The 19,306-nt window shown below is 47.0% G+C and overlaps 7 protein-coding genes across 7 annotated transcripts; 1 reads left to right on the top strand and 6 right to left on the bottom strand.

The window, feature by feature from the left end:
- Positions 1–179: 179 nt before the first annotated feature.
- On the bottom strand, positions 180–2,271 carry BHQ10_001592 (uncharacterized protein; the record flags this gene model as incomplete). Its single annotated transcript, XM_040873645.1, has 5 exons — positions 180–311; positions 367–820; positions 872–1,407; positions 1,460–1,566; positions 1,620–2,271. The coding sequence occupies 5 exons, from the start codon at positions 2,269–2,271 to the stop codon at positions 180–182; spliced, it is 1,881 nt and encodes a 626-aa protein (XP_040730097.1).
- Positions 2,272–3,364: 1,093 nt separating this feature from the next.
- On the bottom strand, positions 3,365–5,833 carry BHQ10_001593 (uncharacterized protein; the record flags this gene model as incomplete). The annotated part of the gene is made up of 1 exon (XM_040873646.1): positions 3,365–5,833. The coding sequence occupies one exon, from the start codon at positions 5,831–5,833 to the stop codon at positions 3,365–3,367; it is 2,469 nt and encodes an 822-aa protein (XP_040730098.1).
- Positions 5,834–6,690: 857 nt separating this feature from the next.
- On the bottom strand, positions 6,691–8,596 carry BHQ10_001594 (uncharacterized protein; the record flags this gene model as incomplete). The annotated part of the gene is made up of 4 exons (XM_040873647.1): positions 6,691–6,819; positions 6,870–7,804; positions 7,859–7,884; positions 7,947–8,596. 4 exons carry the CDS (start codon positions 8,594–8,596, stop codon positions 6,691–6,693), a joined length of 1,740 nt encoding a protein of 579 aa, XP_040730099.1.
- Positions 8,597–9,546: 950 nt separating this feature from the next.
- BHQ10_001595 (uncharacterized protein) lies at positions 9,547–9,855 on the bottom strand (the record flags this gene model as incomplete). Its single annotated transcript, XM_040873648.1, has 1 exon — positions 9,547–9,855. The coding sequence occupies one exon, from the start codon at positions 9,853–9,855 to the stop codon at positions 9,547–9,549; it is 309 nt and encodes a 102-aa protein (XP_040730100.1).
- A 308-nt stretch (positions 9,856–10,163) lies between these two features.
- Positions 10,164–11,246, top strand: BHQ10_001596 (uncharacterized protein; the record flags this gene model as incomplete). The annotated part of the gene is made up of 3 exons (XM_040873649.1): positions 10,164–10,269; positions 10,342–10,870; positions 10,931–11,246. The coding sequence occupies 3 exons, from the start codon at positions 10,164–10,166 to the stop codon at positions 11,244–11,246; spliced, it is 951 nt and encodes a 316-aa protein (XP_040730101.1).
- Positions 11,247–14,412: 3,166 nt separating this feature from the next.
- BHQ10_001597 (uncharacterized protein) lies at positions 14,413–15,239 on the bottom strand (the record flags this gene model as incomplete). The annotated part of the gene is made up of 2 exons (XM_040873650.1): positions 14,413–15,081; positions 15,138–15,239. The coding sequence occupies 2 exons, from the start codon at positions 15,237–15,239 to the stop codon at positions 14,413–14,415; spliced, it is 771 nt and encodes a 256-aa protein (XP_040730102.1).
- Positions 15,240–17,417: 2,178 nt separating this feature from the next.
- On the bottom strand, positions 17,418–18,716 carry BHQ10_001598 (uncharacterized protein; the record flags this gene model as incomplete). Its single annotated transcript, XM_040873651.1, has 1 exon — positions 17,418–18,716. One exon carries the CDS (start codon positions 18,714–18,716, stop codon positions 17,418–17,420), a length of 1,299 nt encoding a protein of 432 aa, XP_040730103.1.
- Positions 18,717–19,306: the final 590 nt, after the last annotated feature.

The raw sequence follows: 19,306 nt of genomic DNA on the forward strand, positions 1-19,306 counted from the left end.
AGTTTCTGAGTTCGGGTGGAAACGGGTCATTCATGAAGTGAAGGCATGACAGCACGATTATGGCTACACCAAATGCAAATGTCATAAACTCAAGATTACCAGCTTATTGAGCGACATCGCTATGCCTGAGTATCATCTACACTTCGCGTCTTTATGATTGCACTGTCTATATCTTTGCATTACTTATTTTCGGGAGCGAGACCTGTCTCGACAGCTTTGATCTGCAGAGCCAGAAATTTCGAGTAGATTCGGCACAACGCCAAATTACCACCCATATACCAGAAATTGGGATGTCCTGATGGGCGCCACATCTAAAATCAATAGTCAGTAAAAAGCAAAATGTGATTAAGAATGAAGGAAGCTTACAGCCCGCACTTCGCCCTCTTCATCCAAATCCCAAACATCCTTACAGCGATCCGCAACCTTATCACCAAGCACCTTGCGCACCGTTGTACGCATATTATCAAACCCAGTCGCCAAAACCACCATATCCGCCTCTAATTCTTTACCATCAGCCAAAATCAAAGTATGTGGCGTAAACTCCTTGATACCATCAGGCGATTTGTGGACTTTGATCTTGCCCTCGGCGATGAGTTGACTGCATCCCACGTCGATGTAGTAACCTCCTCCACGAGTCATGTATAATCTTGCAATACCGCTTTCGTCGATGCCCTTGTAGACATCGAAGCCTGCTTTGGCAAGTCCATCAAGAACCTCTTTGTCGACTTCGGAGATGCGGCGGGTGAGATGCACGTTGAAGGCGAAGGCGACCTGGTATGGGAGAGATTCTGCCCAAATATCGGCCTGTTCTGTTGGTGGTCTTTTCTGGAGTCAGTCAATGTGGACGGACAGGTATTGATAGTTTACCTACCCATATTCATCGTGTGTCCCCTCGTGCAGCATGAACACACCCTTATCAACGGAGATCACATATGTCCCCCTTCTCTGTAGCATAGTAACCTCTGCTCCATTCTCATAAAAGTTCTCGGCAATGTCGTGACCCGAGTTTCCCGTTCCGACGACAATCACTTTTTTCCCCTGCACATCGTACTCGGCAGCATCTCTATGTTGAGAACCATGATATACAGTGCCTCTGAACTTCTCTTGTCCAGGGAAAGTTGGAACCTTTGGCTCTCCTGAGTGGCCCGTGGCAAATACTACATGTTTAGGATGTAGAGTACGCTCGAACCCATCTGGTTTTCGAACAGTAACTGTCCAAATTGATTTATGATCGTCGTACGCGGCGGATACGACAGATGTGTTTGTCCAGATGTTGAGTTCCATGAGACTGGCATATGCCTCAAACCAATCACCGAGCTTATCTTTCGGTGTGAATTGAGGCCAATTCTTGGGAAAAGGGAGATAGGCCATGTGTGTGAATTCCGCTGGGTCGTGGGTTGTCAATGTCTGTAATTCATTAGCAATCCAGCTGTATATTCAATGCCATAAAGCAACAAACGCGGTATCTCTTTCGCCAATTGTCTCCGATCCGTTCATGACGATCCACGAGCAAAGTCGACACATCAAGAGATTGCAAASGAGCCGCAAGATTCAATCCTGCTTGTCCTGCAAAATATTCAGTTTACTCTAGATGCGAATAAGAGAAAGGTAATACATACCAGCACCAACAATCAAAACCGTGGGTTCTACACCTTCAAACTTGACAGCCTTCTCTCTCCTTTCCTTCCACGTACCACCAGCCGAACCACCCGGCAAACTGTCCAATGTCCCATACAATCTCTTCGGACCAAGCGGCTCCTCCGCATCCTTCAATTCCTGCAGCGACGTATATACTGCATATGCCTTCCACTCCCTCCCAGCGTCGTCCAAGGTCAACCTCAAAATGCCCGATCCGCGACCCGCTTTCGTCTCGAAATGGAACATGGAAGCCACAAAGTCGATTCCCGGGACGCCATTTTCGGGCGTATCGAGATGAGGTACGTATTTTCCGCTTGTTTGTAAGGAGAAATTGGATAACTGTGAGGCGGGTTGGAATTCCTGCAGGAACGAAGCGATATTTGTAGCGGAGTGGATGGTGCGGAAATCCCATTGGAGAGCGATGTGATCGCGCCAGTATGAGTCGTCGTGGAATAAAAGTTTCATTTGGTCTGCCGTGAAGTTACCTTCATTTGTGGAGAGGGTTGTCTCGAGATTGGTGAGCCATTGTTGTGCGATTGTCTTAGGATCGATGTTCTCCGTAGAGGCACGAGGCGGCTTGGGCAGGGAAATGACGTGGTTTTCTTTTCTTTCTCTTTCTGTGAGGGTCGTCATTTTGTGATTGTGCGTAGTCTGTCCTGGTAGAAGGCAAGATGACAATATCCGAAGCTAGGGTGAGATAGTGTACAATTTATATACCTATCAACACAGAAAAAAAAATTATAGAAAATGCATGTCCCCGTGGGTACAACACAGAAGGAAAGTTGCCCGATGAAGCAAGCGTACCATGAGACATGCAGACATGCAGCTCCAAAATCTAGACTCGGAGCTATGGCCGACTGATGAAGCCATTGTTCCTTTTCCCCGCACAAGGAACAACAACACACGGCAGCGTTGCCTGGAACATAGCCGCCGAGCACTGTTCATTTTTCGAGTGGGGGGAAACGAGTAATTCGAGAATTTTGCAATCCGGCTCCTATCAATAATGTCTTCTTTATTTCATCCATGGTGGTTGTCGAAACGATCTAGAGTTAAGGAACCCTGAGAGGATAAAGTGCGGGGAGAAGGAAGCTGGGGCAGTTGAGGAAAGTAACCCGAGAGCGATGTCGGCTGAATTACCCGTTACTATGCTTCTGTACGGACAGTCAGTTGACCTCATTTCTTATATTCAGATGGTAAAGAGCATTCGGCCGATACATATACTCTCAATATCGATGATTGATTCTCTCTCTGCTGTTCGGGGTGATAGCATCACTCCAGGTCGTAGTTGTCTATATACATTGCATCGTTGATCCCGTCAGGAAACAAACCATTACAGACACAAAAGCTTGTCCAATCAAAAAAAAAAAAAAAGTATGAGAATACGAAGAATGAGACATTACTCATATCTTCACACAGAAATCAGAAGGGGGAAATAATAACAATCAGAAAAGAAACCCGCTCAAACACCTGTTCATCCGAATATCCAGTAAGAAATGGAAGTGCAAAGGTGAGTAGGAAAAAGAAACGAAAAATGATATATGCGAGCCAAAAAAAGAATAGATAAGAATAACCAACCACCAGGGCGACAAAGTGAGCATATGATGTACATCTAGGAATTCTAAGCCCCCAACCGGATAAAACAATAATGACAAGAAATTGATGCAATAAGTTGGCGAGATAAAAGAAACAACAAACCAAGGCTCTCGTAGATTCGTGGCTCGTTTGACTATGACTCTTCTTCGGCGACTGGCAAAGCCACTTCCCCTTCGTCGGGGACATCTCCATTGTCAATCACCAATTGCACATCCTTTACAGGATGCAACAACATAGGAGGCAGACACAGCCGACCCTCACCGGCAAGCTCTTCTTCTTCACCACCGTCATTATCAACTTTGTATCCCAACCAGCGGCGGTACAAGTTCGATGAAAAGCCTGCAGAATAAAACCATGTCGTTCCGCGAAAATTGTGTTCGCGGTCTCCAAAGACTGAGGTACGGGCTCCTCCAGAAGCACCGTTGCGGCCTGCGTTGAAGACAGCCTCTACGTACCGTGTTGGCCACTTGCGATCAATGTACACCGAGTGAGGTACATACACAGCTTTCAAGCCATGGTGGAGTGCTGTTGTTGCTGGCCACATCTCTGAGAACATGGAGTGTCGCTTCATACTAGTTTCGCGGTGCATGGTCAACAACAGTTTGCGAGAAAGTCGAGACGCAGTGATAATAGCAGCACGGCGTTCAGGGACTCCGTCTTCACGGTTGTATCCGGTAACGTCGTTTCTGAGGAGCCAGGTTGTTCCCTCAGGATCAAATAGCGGATTGAAAACGAGGAGATCAGCTTCTTCACCAACGCCCCATTCATATTTGTCCTTTTCCATACTTGTAGGAGGGATGACATCGGTGTCGAGCTCCATAACATCGCTCTCGTGAGGACGAACAGGGCCCCAAATGAAATCCTCGCCATGTCGACCATGATCTTTGTGATTGGGGTCAGATTTGTCTTCGCTATCCTTGACGGCGCTCCAGATGTTGTTGGGACTATTTGTGCCCAACTCTGTTTGCACGCGGACGGTATGCATGAAATCGTCCCATGGACCATGGACGCTAGGAACGTAGAACCGAGAGTTTCGCTCCCACAGTCCCTTTCGAGGTTGTTGGCGAGCCCAACTAGCTGCCTTGTCAAAGAAGTGATACCAATGACCGGTGTGGCGAACATCCATCTCCCAGTTCCACACATAGTCGTATTCGGGATGAAGATGCGAAAAGTATTGGACGGGCATAAATGTGCTACGGTAAACTCCGTGAACTGGCAATCCGCGCTCGAAACTCTCTTCCAAGCCACCGTAGATGAGGTTCATCTGCCTTTCTGACCATAGGATCCCCATACCCTGAAACTCTTCGGGAAGAGCGTCTCGGAGCACGCGGTCGTATGTCTCTTCATCCGACCAGATCTGCAAGTTGTCATCCTTGACATGAATCAGGAACTGTACTGTAAATTCTCCACCGGTCATCAAGGATAACTCCGTGACAAGAGCTCGCAAGTACATTATATCCTCTTCCGTGTAGTGAAAGTCGTGCCAGGTTCGGATCAAAACTGCTGTACGTGGTAAACGATCTGTGCCTTTGGCGTATTCCTTCTCGGAAGCGGAACTCTCCATATGTGGCTTGGGAGGAGCACCAATCGGCATAGCGAAGGCACGGTCAAGATGAGGATCTCCAAGCTTAGCGAAACGGTGACTGTTGGCAATCACGCAGCGATTTTGTGCTGCAGCCCAGTTGATTTCACGAAAATCCACAGGTGCGACGTCATCCCATACACGCTCCGAGCCCTCACGATCGCCTTCCATGCCGGCTCCGCTACCACCTTTCCTCGCGCCGTACCCCAGACCATAAGGACCAAGACGACCGAAACGATCGAAGCAAACGTCGTCGCGCATTCCCAACATCTCGTTGGAGCCCATGATCGCGTCGGGAAAGCCTTGTGGCACGCCAGGATAATATTGCAAGTAAGGCATTCTCACTTGACTATCTTCGTCAAGGAAACACTCAACCTTCTCTCCATATTTATGGATGTATTCCTCTGAGTTGTAGTTCGGGTACGGATTGTAAGCGGTGCTGGTCATAGGTAAGCCTTCCGAGCGTTTTTGCACCGTCTTCCTTGCTTGCTCCTCCTCCCCTGGTGATTTATCTGTTCGCAAAGCATCTTCCATGGCTAGCGTCAATTCATCTAAAGTGCCATCTCCTGGATATTCCGGCACACTTTCATTTCGTGGCACCAATGTCCTGATGCCTCCATGGTAGCGTTTAAGGAAAGGGAAACTTTCCCATGCGTGTGGTTTCGGCGCTGGTTTCGCGACGTCGATTGGCACCTGCTCAGCACGGCCAAAGAGTGTGAATCGGAAGAGATTGAGGACAAAGAGGAGGAGAGCGACAAAGACGGCCAGACAGACACATCTCATCAATCGATGCGGCATAATCCCATTTCTCCGCGGCCTCCGCCGCCGAGACGGGCTGCCTAGCATGGGAATGTGTGAGCTCAGTGAGCCTGAGGTTACTCGAGAGGTATCGGAGTACACGGGTTCGTCGTCGCTGAGGGAGGAATCATAGGCCATGGGCGACGAAGCCTTTTCGGGGTCAAGATGATCGCGCGGACGAGACCATTGGTTCGGTTCTCGATATCGTGTCGTCTTGGACATGGCATAGATATGGTTTTGGGATCAAGGTCGTCAAAATGACGTCCACCCACGGTTGCACGTGCACCGGGCTTTGAGTTTGTTCAAGTCGTGATCGTGTGTAATGATATGCGACGGAGTGATGGAATGATACTCTGTACGATAGTGAATGGATACTAGAATACCAAATACAGCGGATCAGGTGTAGGAGTATATTGGTGAGGAAGATTAAATGAGCAGAAGGAATAATAACAGATACAACACTTTAGTTCGACCATGGGGATCTGGCTGGAGGCAAAAGCAGGTAAATAATAGGAGGAAATGGTGGAGCGTGGCTCTGTCCATCGCAAATCAAGTGAGGAAGCCAATAATCGCCGAGCAAGACCGGCCCATCGTAAATTGGACTAAGGGACGATGGTTGCTCAAGTGACTGGCGCCATAAGTTGAGAGTGGAGCTGAGGCGACATGAAAGGCCCAATAAGGAAGGCGTCCCTGATTAGCAGCGAGTATCATTGGTTCGAGGAGACTTAATATCACACCAGCCAGCGAATCAAAGCAAAGTTTGGAAAAACTGTGCCGCGCCTCTGTGGGCGTTGATTGGCTTGGCAGACGGTCGGTGCCTCAGGCGGCGTCAGGCCCCTGTCGTCTCCCCGGGAAGGACCGCCCTCAGCCGTGCTGCTGCCTCGTGGTTTGCAGCTTGCGGCTGCCACTTCCTCAGCAACAGCGCTAGCCCTTTCCGCTTCAGGACTAGCGTTTCTCTCGTTGTCATGGTTCCCAACAGTAAACAACCCTCCCTAACTCCCGAATCAACTTCTACTACCAGAGCACACCGATCAATTACAGAGTAGGTGCACAATGCAGTGACATCAGACATGTCAGATCTAGATATCGTCACCACGACTGAGGTGGTTATTTTCTAGCCCAAGGGCAACGGCTTCATGTTCTCGACTCAGCGGGTGAGAGCTCATGAGACAACCGCCGACCAGTGCAGCTCCAGCAAGACCAACATACTACAAACCGTTAACCTCGTGACAATTTTCCCAGCCACCACGCGACTTACCATAATCCACATACTTGTCAGAGCATGATGCAAGGCATGTCTTGCAACTGCCTGCTGTGCCGGAGGTAGCGAGTTGACCACACCGATATTCGCTGCCGCATCTCCGCTCGAAAGAAGGCCTCCGAGCGACGGCCCAAGAGCTGCTGTCAAAGTTGGACCTTGCTTCACCATCTGATTCTGAAAAACCACAGATCCGAGGACTAAAGAGATTGCGCAGGCTATGGTCCGGACAAATCCGATAGTAGAGGTGGCTGTAGCAGCGTTAAGGCTACCCACAATCGCCTGCAGGGAGAGCAAAGGTGCTTCAAAGTTGAGTCCAATMCCCGCCCCTGAGACGATCTGGAATGCTATGAGTTTTGGCCAGTTGAGATATTCATCGAGATTGATCAAGAGGCCCACGCCAAGCGCCATCAAAGCCAGCCCCAGATATGTCGTTGGCATGTAGCGTCCCGTTTTCTGGATGAAAAACCCGGTCAGTGCTCCCGAGATACTTATTGCCAAAATGAAGGGCAGGAAATAAACTCCTGACAAGATGGGGCTGATGCCTAGTACAGCCTGGAAATACAACGGCAGATAATAAGCTTGTCCCATGAAGACGAGTCCATGACAGAAACAGAGAACAAACGATCCAGTGCCAGATCTATATTTGAAAAGATCCATCGGAATAACGGGGTATCTTGCAAACTTTTTCTCGTTGACAACGAATAGAGCTCCGACAATAACGGAAAAGACTAGAAGACAGACCACAGTTGCGGAGCTCCATGGGCGCGTGACGCCACCAAAGTCCAGACCTAGGAGAAGCATCAGGGTGCTTCCAATGACAAGTGATCCGCCTGTCCAGTCGATGGCTTTGATACCTTCCCATACGGGAGTTCGAGGATTGTTTAGATTCAGTGCAAACCACAGTAAGACAAAAACAGCTCCGATGATTGGCACTGTCATTATTAGTAGCCATACTTCGGAGCGTGGTAGACATTTTCTGGACTTACGGTTAATATAAAAGCACCATCGCCACCTGCAATGATTGAAACGAGTTAGCGGATATAGTATGGTGAGGTGGGATCTTGACCAACTGACGATATTTTTTCCGAAAAGAGGCCTCCAAGGACAGGTCCTACACCACTCGCAAATGCCCATACCACAGACAGTAGTCCAAAGTAGAATCCTCGGTCCCTAAGCGCAAACAAGTCACTCACGCAAATATTCACCAGAATGTTCAGACCAGCCGAACCGACACCTTGAATTGCCCGTCCCGCCAGCAGTAGACTGATTGAATCTGCCGCCGCACAAATCAGACTGCCAGCGAAGAAGATGACCAGCCCAGCCAAGAGCAACGGCTTGCGACCCCAAATATCCGATATCCTACCCCATGTAGGCATCGTAGCTGTATTAGCTAGTGTGTATGCGCTACCGATCCATGTATACCCAGAAGCTGAACGGAAGTGACTTGCAATGGCAGGGGAAGCGGTTGAGATGATTGTGATGTCGAGCGCGGAGACGAAGACGCTGGCACTGAGGGATAGCATGATGACTGCAATACGAGAAGTCTTCAGTGTGGATGCTGTTGCTACTGACACTGGCTGCGTCGGGGTCGCTGTGATGATTGTTGACTGTCGCGAGATAGCATTGTTCTCGGGTTGCTGTTGCGAGCTGTGTTGATGATTGCCATTCCCATGGACCTCGAAGTTGGTATCAATGCTTTCACTTGCCATGGCTTCGGTCTCCATGGTTGTATTGAATAGCTTAACTGCAGTGGTCTGAAATGTAGATTGGGGTAACTTCCAGATTCAATGTTCAATATCAAGATTACTTCAACGTTGGGCCGAGTCGGTGAGGCAGTATTTATACATATCTCTGCAGGCCCTAACGACACTATGGTGGGCAGGTAATCGCATGATCATATAAGAAATCTACCAATCGGATTGAGCTGCATGCCTGCATCCGGTCTGACTTGGAATTGTACCAATGTGTAGCAATAAAAATATCAGATAAATCTACAAATCAACGTGAAAGCGTTCCGGTTGAGCTGAGTACTACGTAGATATCCAAATGTTCCCATTTAGCGTGCGGAACTAGCCTGCCAGGATCCACAGGGGTTGCTCATCCATGTCAATCAGGAGGCGCCGTTGAGATTTCCGAGCTAGAAGCCATGCCCACCTCTTTCCCCGAAAAAGCCATCCGAAAAAATTCAATTCGGTCTTTAGCCTCGTAGGTGCCCACCCTAATACTACTACTAAGATGTTGTAAAAAAAAAAAAAAGGAGTCTATGTTTCGCTTCGAGTACGGTACATCTGGGATGCCAGTGTAAGTCTTTGTAGGACCAGAACAAAGATGCAAAAAAAGAGGAAAAATTGGAAAAAAAAGAAATCACGTGACCTACGCAGGGATCGAACCTGCAATCTTCCGCTCCGTAGGCGGACGCCTTGCCATTGGGCCAGCAGGCCATTGATGGAAGACAGTTTCGAATTTCACCTCAAGTATCAATACCTCAGACGAAACGTAAATGGCTCTTGCGCTTGACTGGTCGATGATCACCATAATATTGGCATTCAACGTCACCGTTACAATATAAAGAGCGGAGCAGTCTTGACTTTGAGAGACATATCGATAGTAACAACCCTCTACGAATAAGTCAGAGTCTATTAACAGGTACACCAAGCAACTTGACCCTACCTACTCATTGTTCTACCTCATCAACCACTCTCTCGACCTCACTCTCCGAGAATCGATGAAACAGCTTCCGTAGCCCCGACTCATCTTCCGAGGCTGCAGGTTGCACGTGAAGCACAGGCACATCAAACTCATAGACATCCTTCCATTTCTTGTTCTCCGGTACCATGATATCGACTTCAGTGTAGCGGATTGTCCGTCGTTGTTGGAGCTTCGAAAGGGTCAACTTGGCGGTGTCGCATAGGCCGCAGTGCGCGCGAGTAAAGAGTGTCAGCCGAGCTGGTTGCGCACTGAGCAGCGCTCTAGTAAGGCGCATTTTTGCCGATAATATTATAATGATATGTTTGAAAGAATTGACTTGTCTTGTTTGTTGACCAATTGTTGATAGCAATCGAGCTCTTTCTATGGAACCTTCGAGTCTCCGGCACTAACCCGATTAGGCGCAGTAGATCCCCGCAGATCGAAAGATGCAGAAAGTGAGCTCACCTTTCGACGAAGTTGAGCAATCTGTCTTCTTGCGTATATATTCCGCTCCGTATTGACGCCCGTCTTCTACCTGTCAAGCAACGCGCGACTCGGTTTACTCAGCCTTTAACCCTATAGTACATAAAGCTACTCTCCTCAATGGCGAGCAAGTGTGTTCACAAAGGCTGCGGAAAGGTCTTTACTGACCCGGAGGAGGATTGTGTCTATCATCCAGGACCACCAGTCTTTCACGAGGGTCAAAAGGGTACGGTTGATCCATGCTCCGCAGAATATAATGACAATTACAGTCGCTAAGCTAAAGTGCACTGTTATATAGGCTGGAAATGCTGCAAACCCCGCGTTCTCACCTTCGACGAATTCCTGACCATCCCACCTTGCACAACCGGCAAACACTCCATAGTCGACGATACTCCGAAAGAAGCACCAAAAGAAATCGACAGCGCCGCATTAGCGAACCTTGTCACTGAGCAATCGGCTCCTAAGACAACGACGCCGATCTCCGCAGCTGCGGCTGCTCTTCCTACACCGACACCAAACACAGCATCTGCGCCTGCACCAGAGCCGGACTCTGATGATCCTTCGCTCTCGATTCCGGCAAATGCTACATGTCGACGTAAGGGCTGCAATGCCACCTATAACCCGGATGCTTCGAGGGATAGTGAATTGTGCGAGCACCATCCAGGAGCGCCGATTTTCCACGAAGGTAGCAAAGGTTGGTCTTGCTGCAAGAGGAGGGTTTTGGAGTTCGATGAATTCATGAAGATTCCTGGCTGTACGGAAAAGAAGAGACATTTGTTTGTTGGCAAGGGAAAGCCTGCGGGAGAAGAGAAGGTGGAAGATGTTCGGTAAGTTCAATTTTCCTGAAGTATGCTTTCTGAACATCACACACTGACATACTCAATAAGAACGGATTTCTATCAAACCGCTACCACCGTCAATGCGTCGCTATACCTTAAAAAGATCAACAAGGAAAAAGCCAAGGTCACATTCAACGAAAGTTCAGTTGAGTTCGACCTTCCAACCACCGACAACAAACGATTCACAAATACATTTAATCTGTTCGGTCCCATTGATCCAGAGGCCTCATCATATAACATTTTCGGCACCAAGATGGATCTCAAATTAGCGAAGAAGGATGGTCAGAGTTGGCCGGTGTTGCGCAGCGACGATAAGTGGACCGGAGAGCGAATTCAGATCGGACAGGCTGGTCGTGTCGCTTAGTATCGATCAGACTTGGTGGAGAGGCGTATACAGTCACAGACTTGATTAAAAGTAAGAAAAGACAATTGGGTTTACATTTTGGATCAATGATCCTGGGGCATACAAGGAGTTTTTATCATTTTCGGCTTTGAAGGTAGGAATGCTATAGTAGTCATCAAGTATCAATCAATTATTTTACAGAGAAAGTCGCTCTTTATATGACGATTACAATGCACTGGAACTATTACAACATGAATTCGAGAAAATGATGTGTGGTTGATGTATACACAAAATTGGGAATTCATTGCACAGCGCTCACGTGCTCAATCAAGCCCTACATCCAAGATGGATGTAAAATTAAGCCACTATCCCAGTCTCCTCGCCCAATATCATGCACCAAAGATTGCTGCGTCCAGTTTCTCCAATTGGTCAGTTATTAACCGACCAGTCGAACTTGAACAAATCCAGTCGCTTTGTGTCTTCCACGCCCTCGATTCCGTTGTAAAACAATACAAGAGCAGCACCGTCTTTAATTACTTAATTCAGCCTCTGAACGCCAAAGGAGACGTTGATACATATTTTATCTTGTAGTACGTGAGAGTTCTACTTGGGATCAGAGGCAAAGGCAATCGATTTCAGGCAGAATAAACGATTATCAAGCAGGAAGAACATTTGAAATAGGCGCTTTTGGCTACCCTACGCTCTGCATCTGGTACATATGAAGAACGCGGAAAGATCTCTTGTATGTAAGTCAGATAGATTGTTTCCTAGCCGGGTGCTGAAGATGATGATGATGAGGAGAACTCTGAAGAGAGTTTGAGTGGACGATGCTGATTGGGAAAGATAAAGATGAGAAATGGATAGAAGGGAAAAACCACCATTCTATAGCCTGTATGGTTGTATTTGTGAGAGAAAAAAAGTCGGGAATTTGCTGTCAGTTGCTTCCATGATGCCTAGAAATATATGATTTTTCATTGATAATTAGACGGCTTTCCTCGAAGACCTTTTGAGGATCGGGAAAAGTAAATTAAAGCCTCGAAAGAGCTTCGGAGGCACGACTATCTGAACATGAGTCATTCCAGCTGTATCAGGGGGACTCTCTACAGCTCAATGATCGTTTCTGTCTGGATGCTCCTCACGGAGCCAGGTGTCGAGCAAGCCGATTTGGTTGTCGGCGTTCATGATACGCAGGACGGCAAGACGTCTAGCTCATACGTGACAAATTGTAGCGAAGTCAACAGGGTAAGCCTTTTGTTAGACTTGTGAATGGTAAAGACTTCGCTTTGGGTACGGCTTTCCCCGGCGATTCTTGCCTTAGGATTCTTATTTCCAGGGGGAAAAAATACTCAACAGTACGATGGCTGGTTCCACGTTTTGGTAGTCGTCCATTCGCCGCCTTGAGACGATGACCTGTTTGTCGCGGGCACTGTGACCTCGGATCTTTTATGGGGTAGATTCGATAGTATGTCTTCTTTGATATCATTTCGCTCTTCAAGTGATTGAAAAAGCTCTTGCCTCCCTTTGAAAATGATGGTTCAGTATTCTGGAACATGAGTGTGTGTCATAAAAGAGGTCTCAATGGTATTTATGCGGGCCTGCTTGGCTCTTGTGATGTTCATCCATTTGGTTTTATCATCCCAGTCCCATCCGGTGTCGTCTATGTTTATCACTTCCTAGACAACATAGGAAGAAGCATCAAAGATTCGTCTGCTGTCTTGATAGAATCGTTTCATCGCTAGAATAGCGCTTCCTTTGTTTCGGAGCCTCCTTTCTATGTTACCGTCTTATAATCGTACGCCCATCCCAGGCGGTACAAACTGTTTGCCACAGAGCCATTTGCGAAGCAACTTTAAGGTCGTTTGGTATCGACCGTGTTGTGATGGCCTTCTTGGTATATCGCAAGCTTGGTCTTGTGTTAGCTCAACTGGAATGTAAGAGCAGTATCCTTTTTAGCTACCATATCTGAAGTCATTTTCTCTAGTGCTGAATTGGTTTGATATAGATTAGACCAAAACCCCATAACCTTAGGACAGACGAGTCGCTTTGAAATATCAGCATTTGGTGTATAAGCTGTGTTGTAATGTATCACCATCGATAGAGCGACGGCAGCACCAGGTCGTTGTCTCAAAACGACGTCCTTTCTTGGCGCTGCAAATTATGTGGTGTTGTTGCAACATAGGAGGAAGTTTATACAACGAGAGTGGGAAATGAGTTCCTTGAGATATCAAGGAGAGTTCGACTTGCGGGAATAGTCGTCATTGTACTTGACTTTTGATAGAAGGAGTCTTTGCCCTGATCGAATAGAAATAAGGCGGATGTTGAGAGACTCTAGTTATGACCGGTGGCACAGTGGGTTTCCAAAATCGCGTAGTTCGGAGAAAATATCAGAACGGCTCATATATAGCAACGGTTCTGTTTTATTGTCAGAATCTCTGTCAGAGGTAGGCAGACAATTCGATGACTTACCGTTGTTATTATCCCGCTCGTTGAGAAGTAAATGACACACTATCGACATGTTATGTGTTACTGATGTTTGTTTTCAACATATTTTGCCAATGGATGTCTTGCAGTACCATGCTGATGTAGGAAGTAATGAAAAATTGCTCAAGTTGGGAGATTTCTTAATCATAAAAATAGAAAGAAGAGAGCTTCAATGTTGGAGGAAGAAGGGAAAAGGCAGAGGTCAGAGGGTGAAATCCCTTGTATCTATAATTTGTCCATAAACATCCTAGAGCCTGATATCGCCGCCTAAAAGCAGAAGACAACATTTTGTGCAACAGCCAGAGCTCTCAACTCCTGACATAGATGCATAAAGCCCCTGCGAAGAACAAAGGGCGGTGCCCAAAAAGAAAAGCTAAACGGGTCTTTCATTCAATTGATCCTATGTAGATGTTTGCAATTCTGATCGTGGCAAAGTCACAAAGTATGATTTGGAGAAATTGCTTGCCTATGTTGCACAAATAGAATCCGCCAAGATAGTCTAATTTTGCAGCCATATGATGTACATGTTCATTGTGTCCAACGTCCAGAATTTCTTTGCTTGGAGCGATGTTGTAACCACCAAGAAAACATAATCGGTGACGTAAAATAGCTTCATTCCTAGGTGGATATAGGAGTCAATCGGCGAAAGTGTTGAAAGATTCTTTATGAGAGGCTGAGCAAATGAATGAATGGGCAATCGCCGACCTCAATACATTGTCCAGCCTCCGCTCGCTGAGATCGTCTGTCCGGTAACCCACCTACTTCGTTCCTCCGCTAAAAAGGTACATATCTGGGCAATATCATCCACTGTCGCCAGTCGTTGTTCGACTGGGGTGGATTTCTTTTGTGCTTCGACAATCGCCGGGTTGATTTGATAAATCATGTCCGTGTCCACAGGGCCGGGATTAACACAGTTGACAGTATGTCCGTCGGCGCCGAGTTCAGCCGCCCAACACCGCGTGAAACCTTCCATGGCTGCTTTACTAGAAGCGTAAAGAGAGTAACCGGGGAATCCCGCTCGTGCACCAACGCTCCCAATGTTGATGATGCGACCTGGTCGTCGAAGATGAGGCAGGACAGCTTGCGTCATCAACATGGTCCCTCGCACGTTTAGATCGTAAACATACTGCAAATCCTCTGCAGTGACTTCTGACAAGCGCTTCTGCACCTCGCAGCCAGCGTTGTTGACGAGTATGGTAATGCCGTTGTCAGGGAAGGCTTTCAACGTCGCAGCAACGACCTGTGATGGTCCTTCCAATGTACGTAGGTCGGCTTGGACTTTGATAGCAGAGCTGCCATATTTGTAGTCTGCCAGATGTGATAGGACATTGTCAGCTTTGGCTGAACTGGACTCACTGGTATATGTAATCACCACCTGCAAGATTTTCAATTAGCAATATTGTTATCTTGCAACATGGGATACAACGAGACCTTTGCTCCACGCCTAGCAAACTCCACGGCAAGCCCTTCGCCTATGCCACGGGATGAGCCAGTTATTATGGCTACTTTTCCATCAAGAGTGAGATCCTCCATTTTGTGAGGTCTAGCCTGATGAGCGTATATACAAGGAGGAGTGTAATGAAAGGTATGTAAGAATGTCCAAGTGGGAAAGAATGGCGTGGGGCTTTACACATATGCCAAAACAGTCACGGAACAGGAATAATATCTTCCGAACTATACTAGTACTTTCCATAGGCAGCAACACCTTTTCTCTGATCTTATTAATACCTTAGTCACCACATACGTCATGGCATATCTAGATGGGTAAATCATATTTTACATAGGTGAAAATAACAATAGATAACCAAAGCATTACTCTCCAGCACAAAAGGGTCTGCAGTTCATCAGTGTGATTACGCATAGAAAAATCAAAAAAAGAAGAAGTCCAATTATTGGTGTCTAGAGTCGAGGCTATGTGCAACATGAAGTCCATGATTACTAGGCCGGGTATATCTCATGTGTCTGAAGATACTAAATCCGAACTTGAGCATAGATAATACTGGGGATCTCTTCCTGGCGCATCGAATATAGGCGAATCAACAAATCATAGACCTATATAAGCAAGGTAGGATAATAATGTGGCGTATAGAGTGGCGGAGTAAGACGATATATTTTGAGATATGTCGACGCAGGCATGAGAGAAAAACATCGACGAGACAATCATATGAACCCGCATCGTAGCTGCTGCCGAGTGGGTCGCATAAAAAGCAACAAATGATGTCGATCCTCAATATCTTGATGTGATGAGGGGACACACAATAGCTGCTGCTGAGTGGCGCTCAGCAGAGCAGAGAGAACTCTGCTTTTTATGCGAGCAATATTGTCAAAGTTGACATATGATGATCAATGTAAATGACTTGACTCTGACCGTGTTCATTATGTGCTGTGGGGTTGGCACATTGAGGAGACTCATCCCTTGCTGAATCAAATGCTGTTGCACACAATAGCTGCTGCTGAGTGATGCTCAGTAGAGCACAACTTATGTTGCAAGCAATATTGTCGAAAGGGAAAGAAAGATCATCGAAGCAAGACTTTGACTTTCGTCGTGTTCTAGCTGCTGCTCAGTGGCAGCTATCAACAGCATTGTTGATGAAAGTCGTCGATCTTTGTTGGTGTTTTTTCGGCGATTTGAATCAGACTTGAAAAGCCTAACTCGAAGAGTAATATCAGCATTGCGTGTGAGATTTCGGATCAATTCAAGTTTCACCGTACCTCTATTCACATACAGCCCTCATTACGATCGTGGTCATCGTCGTCTTCCTCCTGTTTCCTTGTCGCTGCGGCTGTCCGGTCATTGACTTGTTGAACCTTGTGCTCAGCAACCCAAATTTGTTGAACCAGCTGTTCGTAGCAAAGGCCCATGACTCCTGAACCAATGCCGTCATGATCAACGAGTGATTAGTCCAAGCGCCTAACCAATCCACATGTTGACCGTTGTCTTGATCAAATCATGTGTATACTCTAGTATCTTCTTTCCGTGACGAGATGACACCAGCAAGCTCCATGTCTAGAGACTGTAAATCGAAATTCACATTCTAATTGATTAAAAAAAATGATAAAGAATGGTATGATATAGCAAGACAACGGGACCAGGTAGAGTGAGGCGGGGTAGCTAACATGCCGACTTCAAAACTGGCGTAGGAAGAAGAAAAAGAGAAGAAAAATTGCAAGCTCGATAAGAGGGGGAAATATGTGGTATTTATACCCTTCCTGCCTGAGTTGCCCGGCGTAATGGGAGGTACCTGATTAGGAAGAAGGATATCAAACAGAATCAAACGGATGTAGAAGTCACGAGGACCGCTGACGCCCGGCATCATAAAAGTATAGGCAATGAATCTATTGTTACTGAAATACGCTCCCTCTCATATGGCTAACAGCCTGAAGAGATCTCATTGTAAGCCTATATTAGGAAAGAAAAATCAATATTCGAACAAGTAATGGTAGGGGTGAGAATACAATGCACTCCCATAAAGAACAAACAAATAAACACAAAAATACATTTACTCCTGAGCAAGTGGAACATGCTTTTTCCAGTTCTTGAAGGAGTGCAACGTTGGAAGAAATGTGGTAAATGCCAAAAAGGTGAAGTTACAATGCGCTTGAAAGCGTTTGAGGAAAATGACAGAAGACTAACTCCATGCGCCACCGCCGATGCATCGAAAATTAGAAGATCTGAAGGGAGAATCGTGCGCTATATCGTGTCATGTCGTGTTAGATAGGATTGATGACTGGGACGGGGGCTTTAGGCGTGGTACTTCCCCCGGACCCCGCGGATGGAGAATGCTTCGGTTTGCCTTTCATTTGCGAAGGTGTAGGGGGAGAATATTTCTTTCGACTTGGAGTAGGTGAAGCTGACTGTTGAGCAGGTGTTTTCTGGTGATTGGTAACTGTTTGTCGTACGGGTGTATGTGGTGTTTGTTGAGGCGGCGTTCCTTTCGTAGTACTTTGACGGTCGTTGCTGCGAGAGCGATCACGGTCACGGCCAACACTGCTTCCACCGGCACTGCTTGTCTTTCCACCACGCTTCACCATTCGTCCGAGAACAGCGACCAATTCGGCTGCATCCTCGAAACTTTCGTCATCCATTCCTTCCTGCGCATTGTACACGTCTGCGATAGTCTGTTTGGCTAGTCGCCGGCATGCGTCGGCATCGTGAAGGCAGTCAAAGAGATATGCAGCGTATTCAAGTTTCACGGATAGTCGGAGAGGATGCGACCCAGGAAGCAATGTATCAGCTAGAGTAGCCGCATGGCTGAAGCAAGGAGTTGCTGTCTGCGTATAGTCGAGAGCTGGTAATAGAAAAGATGCCGCCCGTTTAGGCGGTGGATATGGGTTTAGACCTGGAGGACCCTTTTTGACGCTGCTTTCCGGAGGCCGTCGAACTGGTCCACCTTCACTGGGCGGAGGAGTTTGCGATATTGATTCTCGCTTGGGATCTGATTGATCGTCTGAGGGTGTATGACGGACACCATTAGGTAGGTTAGTTGAGCTTGGTAAACTCGATATTCCCGGAGTATGAATGGCCGGCTGATTGTGAAAAAGCACAAATATATGATAGAATGATGCGCGCAGTTTGTAGGCGAGAACTTTGAGTAGGATATAGTCTTGTACCATGGGCAATATGTACTGCTCCACAATCACCAATCCTTCGCGCGAAAGCCAGACAATATGGTAATAGAGCTGTAAAGATTTTGTCTCGCGCGTTGGATCCAAGCGGCGAAGCTTCCGAGCACGAACAAGCTTCTTGGATAGAATCACAGATAAACCAAGGATCTTGTAGAGCATGCTCGAAAGAAACGGATTTTCATGGCGAGTAGTAGCCGCTAGTTGGCCCAGATACTTCTGGTCAACTTCGTGAGAGGCCATCCAAATAGCAAACAACGAAACGTCCAAATCCTGCAATAAAGGTTTCATGTTAGCGAAATCTTTCAATTCCTGGTCAGTGTCGTCGTCGTCGCCATCCACTGCTCCGGATAGCCAATTCGGCTGGCATGCATTTCTCGTCGCCATTTTCTTGAACAATTTCAATGCGCAAAACGGGAAACTGTAGGAATAAAGTGATGTGCCAGCGGAGGATTCAGGGCTCTTATGTGTTGGTGGTTATGTTGTATGAAAATGTAACCGCCGAGTAGCCGCCCGGCGGCCATCAGGGACCAGATAGGTGAAACGAGCAAGGGGACGAAATTGGCAAAAGAGCGCTTACCTAAATCCCTGAAGACGATGATCAGCAGTATTTTGTAATTCATATAGATGAACTCTTCAAACAATAAATAGCGCTTAACGGTGGTTTTATTTTTGAAATGGGGTGAGTGGATGGAGGAAGCGCGACACGCCTTAAACCCGTTGTTAATACCCTCCCAGCGTCAACAGTTTCACAGAGTAGACAATAAGAAAGCGTGGAATGATATAAGAATGATCGGAGAATTCTTGACTGCAGTTGTTGGGCTTTATCAAAGCCGATGCGAATGGGGGAATCGAAATGATGGTCGACGCGATGCGAAAAATAGCTCGGGAGACTTATTGAGAGCGAAATGACCTGACGGAAAGACACAACTTCGCAAGTATTTGTACAGAGTGTTACTCAACAGTGATCACAGTGA

This window comes from Talaromyces amestolkiae (assembly GCF_001896365.1).
Source record: "Talaromyces amestolkiae strain CIB chromosome Unknown scaffold2.1, whole genome shotgun sequence".
Taxonomy (NCBI): domain Eukaryota; kingdom Fungi; phylum Ascomycota; class Eurotiomycetes; order Eurotiales; family Trichocomaceae; genus Talaromyces; species Talaromyces amestolkiae.